Source organism: Bos indicus x Bos taurus, chromosome 11, assembly GCF_003369695.1.
Source record: "Bos indicus x Bos taurus breed Angus x Brahman F1 hybrid chromosome 11, Bos_hybrid_MaternalHap_v2.0, whole genome shotgun sequence".
Classification (NCBI taxonomy): domain Eukaryota; kingdom Metazoa; phylum Chordata; class Mammalia; order Artiodactyla; family Bovidae; genus Bos; species Bos indicus x Bos taurus.
The window spans coordinates 9,041,764-9,055,355 of record NC_040086.1 but is presented as its reverse complement, the minus strand read 5'-3'; the positions used below and the strand labels follow the sequence as shown (position 1 = coordinate 9,055,355).

General features: G+C 42.9%; 1 protein-coding gene across 1 annotated transcript in view; it reads right to left on the bottom strand.

Annotated features, from left to right (window-relative positions):
• Positions 1-13,592, bottom strand: part of MRPS9 (mitochondrial ribosomal protein S9) — a 39,725-nt gene that overhangs the window by 25,470 nt on the left and 663 nt on the right. The window contains exons 2-4 of the mRNA XM_027554782.1: positions 7,937-8,116; positions 202-264; positions 82-112 (exon numbers count right to left, since the gene is read on the bottom strand). Of these exons, the coding sequence (XP_027410583.1) occupies positions 82-112; positions 202-264; positions 7,937-8,116 (274 nt within the window). The remainder of the gene's footprint in view (positions 1-81; positions 113-201; positions 265-7,936; positions 8,117-13,592) is intronic.

Below are 13,592 nucleotides of genomic sequence, written 5' to 3'. Positions count from 1 at the left end.
GATTTCCACACACCTGAGTGACTGAGGATACCTAACAGCACTGTGGAAAGAAAGAGCTAGTTTATTCCTGAACAAACTCACCTCTCTGTTTTGGAAAAATCTCTTCGGGATGCTGTAAAATAAATTAAAAATGTATTAGGTAATTACTGTAACATAGAAAGCTAAGTGAAATTAGTAAAAAGTATTAATAAAGAGAACTACCTTCATTATGGGCCGGGCTCGCTTCTCAAACAAACCACTGGGAAAAAGGTAAGTGATCGCCCTCTGAAAAGACACACAAAATTAACACCAGTTGTAAAATCAAGTTCACGTTTATGACTAACAGTAACTGAGTGCTTACTATGTGCCAGGTACTGAACCAAGGGCTTCACGGGCACTATCTCGCTGTGTAGTCTTTTGAGTGAATTAATAAAACCACCACACACACATTCCCCAAAGGGCAGGCCCCAATCCCCCACCGCCGTGACACGTGGATGTTTTCAGAAGCTCTCTGAACGTTTCCTCGAACTTGGGAGAGGCTCTTCAACTATGTTTTCCCAAGTGCGTTCTCTTCAGTGCCTGCTTCTCAATGGGGATGCTCTTGGCATTTTGAAAGTGAGGCTGCCCTGTAGGCTAACTTCCCCCATACAGCAGGTCATTCTGTCATCCCTGGTCCTTCTCCCAAAACCTCCGGCAGGAACATACCCGATGCTCTTGACACATATCGCCCCGGCACGTTTCCAAATGCCCTTCACCTCCTGGGGGCAGTACTGCCCCCAACCTGAGATGGACCACGTAAGGCCCTGCAGTCTTCTCCAGCAGCCTCCTCACAATCAGAAGGAAAAGCAAACACAAAAAGCACGGGTCTTCATCCCTGCTGCACATCATCAGATGAAAGCCTGTGGACCCTACAACCCTTCCCGAGCTCAGGATGGACTGGCAGCCCCTGCAGCACCAGCGCTCTTCTTTCAGAACCTGTTTCTTCTGCACAGAAAACATGCGGGGGACTTCCCTGGTGGTCCAGGGACTAAACTCTGTGCTCCCAATGCAGGGCCCCAGGTTCGACTTCTGGTCAGCGAACTAGATCTCACATGCCACAATCAAGGCTCCATGCAGTCAAAGAAATATATATTTAAAGAAAACGTGCTAGACCAGATCCTGTCCCTAGAAGTAGGGCCTATAAATTCTGGGGGGGGAGGGGTGGCAAATTCAATTACACTAAGGAGCCTAGGTGTGTCTCTGGGTCAAGTTTTACTCATTCTGCCTTCCGGCAATAAAACCAACACTAAAAAACAAAAACAACAAAACTCGGGTCAAACACCAGAGTGCTACTTTTGTGAACTTTTTTCTTTTTGAAAAAACCAGGGGCTCCTCTATCTCCTTCTCTGCTGAAGGTGGACTTTTTATTTCATAAATGATGTTGAGATAAGTGGTCACCAATTGGAAAAAATAAAACTGGACCCAAACCTCACACCACATATCTGAGTAAACTCCAGATGAGTCAGAGAGCCAAAGGTGGAAAACGAAGTCAAAGCAGTACCAGAAGACAACATGGATGAGTTCCGTCAGGGCCTCCCCTGCTGGCCCGGAGGTAAAGAATCTGCCTGCAATGCAGGAGCCTTGGGTTCGATCTCTGGGGTCTGGAAGATCCCCTGGAGGAGGGCATGGCAACCCATTCCAATATTCTTGCCTGGAGAATCCCATGGACAGAGAAGCCTGCCAGACGATAGCCCATTGGGTCGCAGAGTCAGACACGACTCAGTGACTGAACAACAACAGAGAATCCTTTAGAAATTTATAAGACTACAGCGTGGCTTATCTAAATCCAAAACAAAAGAATGTAAAAAAAAAATTAACTCAAGTGTCACAGAGTAAAGTAAGGTATTTCTCATTTGTAAACATGCCGCTTACATCTTCAAATTTTCATGAGAATACTGGTGACTGCAGAGTTCCCTCCCATGAAGGCTAAATATGTAACTATATATTCTCAGGCTTTATGTCAAAGCATGAAAGGACTGCAGACGCCATGCGGGACATGGAAGCCCTGGGTCAGGACTGCAATCCCTATTAATTAGGGATCCCAGCTGGGCAGTGGGTCTGCAGCTGTTAACGTGATCAATGACTTACCTACATGTCATCTCTACTGATTCGCTTATAAATTACCAGCAAGTGAGACTAATGTACAGGTGCTAATTTATTTAAACTGTTCTCTGCAGCGCTACACAGCTTTATAAACTGCATCTGGCACCTAATGTTGGCTGTCAGTTGTACTTAGACATGCCTGTCCTAACGACTCTGTTCATTAGAAGTGAGCACAAATTATGAAATATTGTGAAAAATGATACATCAAATGGAATGGGCACAGCAAATCAATTAGAGAAACTTCACACAGCAGATTCGCACTTAGGAGAATAAAACACTCAGGTTTCGGAAGGAGGTCTATAATACCAATTAAAAAGTAATTGGTAGACTTCAGCAGTATTATATATCAATTTGCTGGCTTTTTTCCTGAATTTCTTGACTAAAGCAGAACTTAACTTTTAATTCCCAAATACACTCATTAGTAAATGCAAGTGCAATTCTGTATCCGTAATATTTAGGATAACTGAAATATCTCCAAACTTAAAATTGATAGGCTGAATCAAAAAGAAAGATGCAAATACTGGTGGTCCTCACCTTTTTGTGTATTTGCAGCATGACTTTGAGAAAAGGAATTTTGATGATCCATGTGAACCATCAAAAAGGGTTAAGAGTCAGTCAGCAATACTACAAAGGTCTGTTTACTCCAGCAAGCAACGTGTGACTGTGTCTATGACTTCTGGGGCCCTGACCACCACCCACCTGACCAGTCTGCAGCCCTGGGTCAAGATTTGCAGAAAATATTTCTACCCCACTCCTGTTATACATGACGGGGCTATTTCTCAGTTTCTGTACAAAAAGACTCTCTCTTGGCCAAACTACAACTGCTTGACATTGAATTACAACCCCACACAGCTCAGTGTTCATCTGACAGACACTACCACCCCCGACCACCCCAACCCAGCGCACAGTATTCTCAGATGAGAACACTCGTCTGATCAACGTCTGGCAGGCACCTGGGAAAGATTTATGGCACAGGAGTTGAGGTCCATGCCATTAAGGTCTACCTTCAAAATATTTAGCATGCATTTAAGTACTTTTTCAGCAAGATGCCACATACACAGACTACCACTGCTCGTCACGGGGTTCCCTGGCAGCTCAGTGGTAAAGGACCCGCCTGCCAATGCAGGAGACTTGGGTTCAATCCCTGGCTTGGGAAGATCCCCTGGAGGAGGGCATGGCAACCCACTGCAGTATTCTTGCGTCTGGAATCCCAAGGACAGAGGAGCCTGGCAGGCTACAGTCCGTGGGGCTGCAAAGAGTCGGACACGACTGAGCGACTGAGCACAGCACAGCACGCTGCTCGTCAGAGGGACTGCTTTTCCTGTCACCAGCAGCCCCAGTGATTTGGGAATGAAGAATGGTGCGCGGCTCCTTTCTTTTCAATATAACTGAATAAGTTAGACAAAATTCAAACTATTTTGAAATGGAGAACGTCTACACCTAATTTCTTTCTAGTGAATTTGCTATTTTACCAACTACCAGAGTATTTTTCATATAAATTTAGCATTAAATATTTTGCAAAAACATTTCCAGCAGATATACAATGCTGGAGCTTTATTAATAATAATAAAATTTCTAAATAATGTAACTTTAAATATCAACAGTGACAAGCAGAATTATTTTTATTCATAAATTCTACCGATGACATTTCTTCTTTATTTCACTAATCCACCTCAGCACTCTTTTTTAAAAGGCTTATTAAATTAAGGGTACACCAACATGCAAGGTTAGCGAGGTGGAGTTTTCATACTTTTACGTTATATATGCTTCTTTCACTGAGGCCAGAGGCCAGACTTCTAGTCCAGCTCAACCTTTTGGAATAAAGTTGTAAACCTAGAAGCCAATGAAAAAGGCCTATAAATGAGCTGACATAAATCTGTGATTTTACTTAGAAGGAAGGGCATATGGGTCCTCATGCCGAGTCCAGGGGCTCTTGGTTCTAACTCACACACCTAACAACCTGAGCTGTGCCAAAGGCAGGCAGGTGAAGGAGCGCCGAGAAGCAGAAGCAGAGATGGACACGTTGGCATGGAAGAAGGGCAGTGCCAGGTCATCCAGTACAGGGACAACACGTCCTCGGGGACCCCACAGTCTGACAACCATCCCAGAAAGGAAAATCCTGCAGCTCTGAAAGGTCCATTGCGCTCACCGTGTTCTACTAAGTAAGGCAGGGAGGCTGCATCTGATTGTAGAAAGTGTTATCCAAATCAAATCTTTGAAAGCATGGGAACAGCAGACTTTGGGTGAATGCCTTGTATAGTCTTGGCATCGGCAACAATAAACACCTGCCCTGTGAGGTTTTTTTTGAAGATGAAACATGGTGATGCATCCTGAGCACACACAGGAGGTTTCAGTAAGTGGCGGTATTCTTTGTTACAAATAACGATGAAAAGTAAGTTTCTCTCCCTTTGGACTTCCCTGGTGGTCTAGTGGTTAGGAATCCACCTGCCAATGCAAGAGGCACAGGTTCCTTCCCTGGTTGGGGAACTAAGATGCCACATGCCATGGACCAACTGAACCCACACGCATGGCAAGTGCAGAGTCTGTGTACCACAATGAAAGACCCTACACGCTGCAACTAACAGCTGACATGGTCAAATAAATTAATTTTTTAAAAAATATTTTCCTAACTTTATTGACTATGCCAAAGCTGTGTGGATCACAATAAACTGTGGAAAATTCTGAAGGAGATGGGAATACCAGACCACCTGACCTGCCTCTTGAGGAACCTGTATGCAGGTCAGGAAGCAACAGTTAGAGCTGGACATGGAACAACAGACTAGTTCCAAATAGGAAAAGGAGTACGTCAAGGCTGTATATTGTCACCCTGCTTATTTAACTTTTATGCAGAGTACATCATGAGAAACGCTGGGCTGGAGGAAGCACAAGCTTGGAATCAAGATTGCCGGGAGAAATATCAATAACCTCAGATATGCAGATGACACCACCCTTATGGCAGAAAGTGAAGAAGAACTAGAGTCTCTGGATGAAAGTGAAAAAGGAGAGTGAAAAAGTTGGCTTAAAGCTCAGCATTCAGAAAACTAAGATCATGGCATCCGGTCCCATCACTTTATGGCAAATAGAGAGAAAGAGTGGAAATAGTGGCAGACTTTATTTCTTTGGGCTCCAAAATCACTGCAGATGGTGACTGCAGCCATGAAATTGAAAAACGCTTACTCCTTGGAAGGAAAGTTGTGATCAACCTAGACAGTATATTGAAAAGCAGAGACATTACTTTGCCAACAAAGGTCCATATAGTCAGGGCTATGGTTTTTCCAGTGGTCATGTATGGATGTGAGAGTTGGACTATAAAGAAAGCTGAGTGCCCAAGAATTGATGCTTTTGAACTGTGGTGTTGGAGAAGACTCTTGAGAGTCCCTTGGATTGCAAGGAGATGCAATCAGTCCTTCCTAAAGGAAATCAGTCCTGAATATTCATTGGAAGGACTAATGCTGAAGCTGAAACTCCAATACTTTGACCACCTGATGCGAAGAGCTGACTCATTTGAAAAGACCCTGATGCTGTGAAAGACTGTGGGCAGGAGGAGAAGGGGATGACAGAGGATGAGATGGTTGGATGGCATCACTGACTCAATGGATATGAGTTTGGGTAAACTCCGGGAGTTGGTGATGGACAGGGAGGCCTGGCGTGCTGCAGTTCATGGGGTCGCAAAGAGTTGGACACAACTGAGCGACCGAACTGAACTGAACTTTGGATATCAAATTATTTATTTTTGTCCTTAGAAACAAGCATTTTGTCAGTATAGAAATGTTAAAGAAGACCCATAAACTGTACTGTCTCTTTCCAGTGATACATACAGCCAGACCTCTTACAGAAAGAATAGTTTCAGAAACATAAATGGAAACAGGAATTATAAAATGATACATGACTTCCCTGGTGGCTCAGATGGTAAAGCGTCTGCCTACAATGCTGGAGACCCAGGTTCAATCCCTTGGTTGGGAAGATCTCCTAGAGAAGGAAATGGCAACCCACTCCAGTATTCTTGCCTGGAAAATCCCATGGACAGAAGAGCCTGGTAGGCTACAGTCCACGGGGTTGCAAAGAGTCTGACACGACTGAGCAACTTCACTTTCACTTTCATACAACTACAATGCTTTGGTAATGGTTGGTTGTCACTATCCTCTTCTGCTTTAGCTAATGACAAGAGTCAACGGACATAAAGTGTGAGACTTGGTAAAGCTGGTCAGTCAGTGGCAGTAAAGTGGAAGGCAGTGGCACTGTGTCACAGAGAAGGGTTCCCATTTCCACATGGGCTGCCAGACATGGGCGAGGCGAGAGCACGCCCCAGCCCACAGCGCAGAGGGCTCTCGGGATGAAGCGGCCCCAGGATGAATCCACGTTCCCGACAGGACTGCAGAGTCTTCTCCCCAACACACTGCCTCATGGAGAGTCATGCAACCGAGGCCACTGGAGCACTGGTGACTGACTCAAGTCACGGCAGATTTTATTTATCACAGCAAATGGCAATGAGAGCAACGACACAACACATTAGTCTCCTGCTCCTTAGATTCTGAGGTCGAAAACAGGAGTTATTCTTTCAGAGATGGGGAAACCAAGTGACGATGCTGTGACTTGCTACACGGGTAAGTCCATGACACTGCAAGGACTCTAACGCCAGCTTCTGTATCTTTCTACAATGTCACTTCAACTACAACAAATTTCTCTTCTAAAGAAAGATTAGTAACAAAGTTCTCCATCTACATTCCTCACAAGAAATCCAGCCTCTACATATTTTTTTAAAAAGGTTCTATATATTTTAAAAGAAGATAGTGTATGTTTTTTTCATATTAATTCATGATTTCACTACTTTAGTGGCTAACTCTAAAGAGGATTTTTATTATGTTCAATTAGCACAATGATAAAAAATATTATCAACTTACTTTCACTGAACACACACACACACACAGTTTTAAAAGTACAGGAAAGCTGTGACCTCTCACACTTACAGCAAGATTTTAAACACATCTTCTCTGGAAAACAACTCTATATTTTAAGGGCCAGAACTAATAATACTGCTTCTACCTGACTGAATGACAGAATCTTTTAGATGTCTCTAAATAATATAAGAAGGATACTCTAGACGAAAGACACCAATATGTATCTTTTTTAAACTTCTTAACAAAAAAAGTTAGCTATTTTTATATGTGAAAAAATTGTTTTACATCTTCAATATTTTTGCCTAAATGAATTTCATGAATGATTTCAGTGATCATTATTTTAGCAACTGGTTAAGTATTAATAATAAGGAAAACCCAATCTCTAAAACACATAAAATAATAACAAATGGTGTAATGTGAATACAGTGGCACCCAATTTTCCTATGTAAAAATTACACAGTGAGCCCCGACTTAACTAGCTGTGTTCAGTCACTCAGTCATGTCCTGCTCATTGTGACCCCATGGGCTGTAGCCCACCAGGCTTCTCTGTCCATGGGATTTTCCAAGCAAGAATACTGGAGTGGGTTGCCATTTCCTTCTCCAGGGGGTCTCCCTGACCCAGGGATCAAACCCACGTCTCATTCAGCTCCTGCACTGGCAGGCAGGTTCTTTACTCACTGAGCCACCAGGGAAGCCCCTAGTTTAACAAGTCAATGAACGCAACAAATAAGTAAATAACTTGTATCCTTTAAAGTACAATAATAAAAAAACAATCTCTGATTCTTGTGAGTTTTAACTGACATCTAACACTTCATTTAAAGGCTTTACTGTTAAGAAGTCATGTTTCACTGAACAACGTTAGAAAAACAAAGCTCTGCCCTTGTTCCCGTGATTCCCAGAACAAGCACTGCACTTACATCAACATCCTCCTGGGTAAAGGTTTCTGGGTCCTCCCCCATCATGTTGGCCAAGTGTCTCTTCCCGATGTTGAACTCTTCAATCTGCTTTTTAATAAAGTCCACCGTGTAACTCTCACGTCTTAAGGCTGCAACATTTTTTTTTGTTGTTACAGCCGGGGAATGTTTGAGCCTTAATATCTAGCAGAAAATACAAATGGAAAGACAAGATTTTAAGTTAAACAATGATCTTATAGGCCACTGTCTCTAAATAAAAGAAGACATTTCAAACAATTGTCTTTTTAGGACGGTACTCAATTGATAGGAGCCTGGAAACGAGATAAAGCGTGCTTTTAAAAGCCTATGCTCACAAAGAAGCTTAAACTACTAACATTTCAACACATTAAAAATAATAATAAAAATAACTGGGTGATATGCTACCTCCATTATCTGCTAGAAATATCCACATTTGATACCAACTGGTCAATGTCAGCTGCTATGGGACTTGACGTATAGTGAATGAGGGTTAAACGGTACAGTGCATCCTCAGTCTTGTCTGACTCTTTGCACCCCATGAACTGTAACCTGCCAGGCTGCTCTGTCCGTTGGGATTCTCCAGGCAAGAAAACTGGAGTGGGTTGCCGTGCCCCCCTCCAGAGGATCTTCCAACCCAAGATGGAACCTGTGTCTCCTGCACTGACAGGGGGATTAGCGCCACCTGGGAAGCCCAGAGAGAAACACCACTCCCCTTAAAATAAGCCTGTGTACATGCAGACAGAAAGCAGCAAGCAGAAGACACAGACCTGGTGTGCGCTTCTCATGAACAGAATACCCTGACAAAGCAGAAGGACACTTCTGAGGTCAGGTTACAAGAAGACTCTCCTCCCCCTCTTCTCTCTCTTGATCAGACCAAGGAAAGCAAGACGTGGTGAGCTGCCCCCCAGGGGTCCACAGGCCAAGAACTGAGGGTGGTCTCTGGCCAACAGCCAGCACAACAGCTGCAAGGATGTGAATCCTGCCCACACCCACACTGAGCATGTGGGCAGCAGATTTCCGCCCCTGGCCTGAGATGACCATGGGCTGCTGCCTTGCGGGAGACCTTGAGCAGATGGCCCAGTGCAACTGTGCCTGGAATCCTGACTCACAGAGTCCACGAGGGAAATATCTGTTGTTTCAAGCTGCTATATTTGAGGTTAATTTGCTATACAGCAATAAGTAATCACTCAACACCCCAATTCGGAGAAGGCAATGGCACCCCACTCCAGTACTCTTGCCTGGAAAATCCCATGAACGGAGGAGCCTGGTAGGCTGCAGTCCATGGGGTTGCTGAGGGTCGGACCCTACTGAGCGACTTCACCTTCACTTTTCACTTTCAAGCATTGGAGAAGGAAATGGCAACCCACTCCAGTGTTCTTGCCTGGAGAATCCCAGGGACAGGGGAGCCTGGCGGGCTGCCGTCTATGGGGTCACACAGAGTTGGACACAATTGAAGCAACTTAGCAGCAACACCCCAATTACAACAATAAAGCGGAGTACAAGAAAGTTCACTTACTCTGTTTTATAAGGAAAGAGAGGTAGCAACGACGGGCATACCTTTTATCAAGTTTTCTTTAAATAAGAACTTGGTAAACTACATGAGGAAAACGAAAATTTTAATGACCCAGTATTTTCCATAATTAAAGTGACGAGGGACACACTGAAACATCTTTGCTACCAAAGGGCTTTCTTTCCTTTCCCATTGCTAACAAAATCGAATTTTAAAAAATTCAAAAATTATCTGGGGGAAAACACAACTAATGCACTCAGCTGTATAAAGCATCTGCTACAAACACCGGTCAATTTTCAAATCTGCTTTGCAAAGACTTTTGAAGAATTTGCCAGTAGTATTAAAACTACTGAAAACAAACTGGATGCTGTGATAAACACAGAACATTATAACCTCCAGGAGCCCACAAGATGAGAGATGAAAAGAACAGATCCTTAAGAGAGAGGCAGCAATGTTTTTTGCAGTAAAAGCAAAATACACAAGGGCTAAGCCATCGAGTATCATCCAGCATTCTTCTCTGGCGGACAGTCCGATCAACAAAGGCTTGTTGGCTCAGTACAAACTTAGAAAGTGCTCAGTAGAAAATCAAGAGGACATACTGATGTTTATAGTAACAGTTTTCAAAATAGAGATTGGCCTACTGCTTTTTCCTATTGTGAATGTCATAAATATTACAGAAAGCTAAATGAGCATTCTTACAGAAAATTGTACTGATAGGCATTAAGAATTCATGGATAACCTTTGTATTACACCGTGACTGTCAACTACTTATAACAAAGCCAAAACTACTTTTATTTGTGACAGTAAAAGAGACACGTGTACCCCAATGTTCAATGCGGCACTGTTTACGATAGCTAGGACATGGAAGCAACCTAGATGTCCATCGGCAGACAAATAGATAAGAAAGTTGTGGTACATATACACAGTGGAGTATTACTCAGCTATAAAAAAGAATGCATTTGAGTCAGTTCTAATGAGGTAGATGAAACTGGAGCCTATTTTACAGAGTAAGTCAGAAAGAAAGTAAATCAGAAAGTCAGTCAGAAGAAAGTAAGTCAGTCAGAAAGAAAAACACCAATACAGTATATTAATGTACATATATGGAATTTAGAAAGATGGTAATGATGACCCTACATATGAGACAGCAAAAGAGACACAGATGTAAAGAACAGACTTTTGGACTCTGTGGGAGAAGGCAAGGGTGGGATGATTTGAGAGAATAGCACTGAAACATGTACATTACCATATTTGAAATAGATGACCAGTTCAAGTTCAACGCATGAAATAGGGCACTCAAAGCCAGTGCACTGGGACAACCCGGAGGGATGGGATGGGGAGGGAGGTGGGAGGGAGAGGGACGGGGAGGGAGGCGGGGTTCAGGATCGGGGGAATGGGGAACACATGTACACCCGTGGCTGATCCATGTCAGTATATGGCAAAAACCACCACAACACTGTAAAGTAATTAGCCCCCAATTAAAATAAATAAATTTTAAAAAATCAAATATCTTAGCATAGCAAAACACTTTCTAATCCCGTCTCGCCATTCTCTCATCAGTTATTATACCAACTGTAGTTGCTAGAACCAATTATTTGTCGTTGCCAGAATCCACTGACTGTGCACATCTCTGGTGCTTGGGTACCTACTGCCATCTTCCTGGAACAGAATCCCTCCTTTCTCATGTAACTCCTGGCAGACTCTCCCATTACCTCCTCGAGAGGATGCTGTCATTCTATCCATTTCAGCTCGTGTGTGTTAGGCTCTGCATGTCTGTGCTCCTCTGTATTTACCTCTACAAATCTCACAGTACACTGTGCGCAGATCCTTGATATTCACAGGTTTAAAACCAGAAAAATCTGGCCATTCACAAGTAATATTCCCTCCTCCACTCAAATTTGGGACACCAAGATATCTGCACTTGTACTGCACTTGTACTGAAGCATTGATGTGAAACATGGATTCCACAGTTCTGGTACACAGGAGAAAACCCATCGCGGAGGCTCCCAACTGAGCACCCAGGAGTCACAGTTTAACAGAACTTATTTCTTTTTCCTTGTTGCATCAGTGTCTCTCAAACGTTTCTGACTGTGACTGATAGTAACAGCTATTGCTTATATCACTATCTGGAATTCACTTATACTTAATAAACAAAAAGTAAAAATACCCTCTATAAGAAGGCTTCCCTCGTGGCTCAGTGGTAAAGAATCTGCCTGCAATGTAGGAGATGAGCGTTCGATCCTTGGGTTGGGAAGAGACCCTGGAAAAGGAAATGGCAACCCACTCCAGTATTCTTGCCTAGAGAATTCCTTGGACAGAGCTGGTGGGCTACAGTCCATGCGGTTTGCAAAGAGTTGGACATGACTGAGCAACTAACAACAACAAAGACACATAAGAGGTGTTTAATAATAATAATAATAATTGGAGAGACTTGTACTATACATGTTAGGTAAAGAAACAAAAAGTAGAAGAGACTCCATTCTTTAAAAAAATATGCATTTCATGTATGTCTGTATGTGATTAAAAAAACATAAAGAAAGACACAGAAGGATACATGTATTAGCAACTTTGGGAGTTCCAGGGAGGGAAAAAAATACTCTTGGCCGCCTCCCCCACACTGTCTACAATAAAGACATTCTGTAACCTACAGTACCTTTCACAGAAAATTGTGTGTATACAAAAGGATATACTCAAAAGAGATGCATGAGAAAATAAAAACTTCCAGCCTATTTTCCAGTTAAAAAACAATAAAAACAAATGTTTGATGGGTAAATGGATGGATCGGTTGCTGTGAGCTAAAATGTAGAAGAAAAAATGAAAAAAAGACAGTATTCCTTTTTTCAACAGTTTTTGATCATAGTACTTGACTTCTTTACAATATCTGGTACTGCTAATCACTTTCCCTCCTTGCAACATTCTCCTGTTTTCTATCACTCCACACTGCCTGGTTTTTCTCCTACTTCTTTGGTAGGTCATTCCCAATCTCCTGGGGGCCCTTCTTTCTCTACTGTTTGTCCTTCAGGGTCTGGTCCTTCTTCATTTTCCTCACTGACTGCACCTTCCCCCAAATAATCTAATCCATTAATTATCACACACAAGGTAACAGAGGACTTGTAAACCAGCTCTCTTCTTGAACTATGGCTTGCCTCTCTTTGGGTCCACTTCAGATCAGATCAGATCAGATCAGTTGCTCAGTCGTGTCCGACTCTTTGCGACCCCATGAATCGCAGCATGCCGGGCCTCCCTGTCCAACACCAGCTCCCGAAGTTCACTGAGACTCATGTCCATCGAGTCAGTGATGCCATCCAGCCATCTCATCCTCTGTCGTCCCCTTCTCCTCTTGCCCCCAATCCCTCCCAGCATCAGAGTCTTTTCCAATGAGTTAACTCTTCGCATGAAGTGGCCAAAGTACTGGAGTTTCAGCTTTAGCATCATTCCTTCCAAAGAAATCCCAGGGCTGATCTCCTTCAGAATGGACTGGTTGGATCTCCTTGCAGTCCAAGGGACTCTCAAGAGCTATTTGAACTGTATGACAATGCACCTGGATATGGACCCATCATTTCTAGTCTCCTCCAGCTTTTGGGCAGGTTCAATTTTATATACAACTGAGTTGCTGCACAGCAGAGAAGTAAGAGAAGCCGTCTCTGTGAGCACAGCTATACACAGTGTAGAATAAACATCCCTGAAGTTTTTTTGATGTTATCTCTTTCCCAGTCCTGAAAATAGTAAAGTTAATATGAAAAGCTAGATTGTGCTGTAAACAAATGTGATATTGTTTAGTTTACTTTTGGTTCTACACAAATATTTTTTGTACAACATTAAAGAAAGTGGACGTCTTTCTAAAAAAAAAAAGAGTCTTCTCCAACACCACTTGGACACCACAAATATAACTATGCAATAAATGCAATTATTTCCAAAACTAAGCTCGTTTTTTTCCCCTCTCAAATTTTGTTCCTTTTACTCAGGTCCCATGTCAGTAAATGGCATTATCATCCAATCACTTCTGAAGCTAGAATCCTGGCTTCCCACTGGCCCCAGGATTAAATGTAACTTACAAGTTCTGGTCTCCATCAATCAGAGACATACTACCGAGAAAATTAACAGAATGGAAACTGCTCAGACGTAAGACACTTT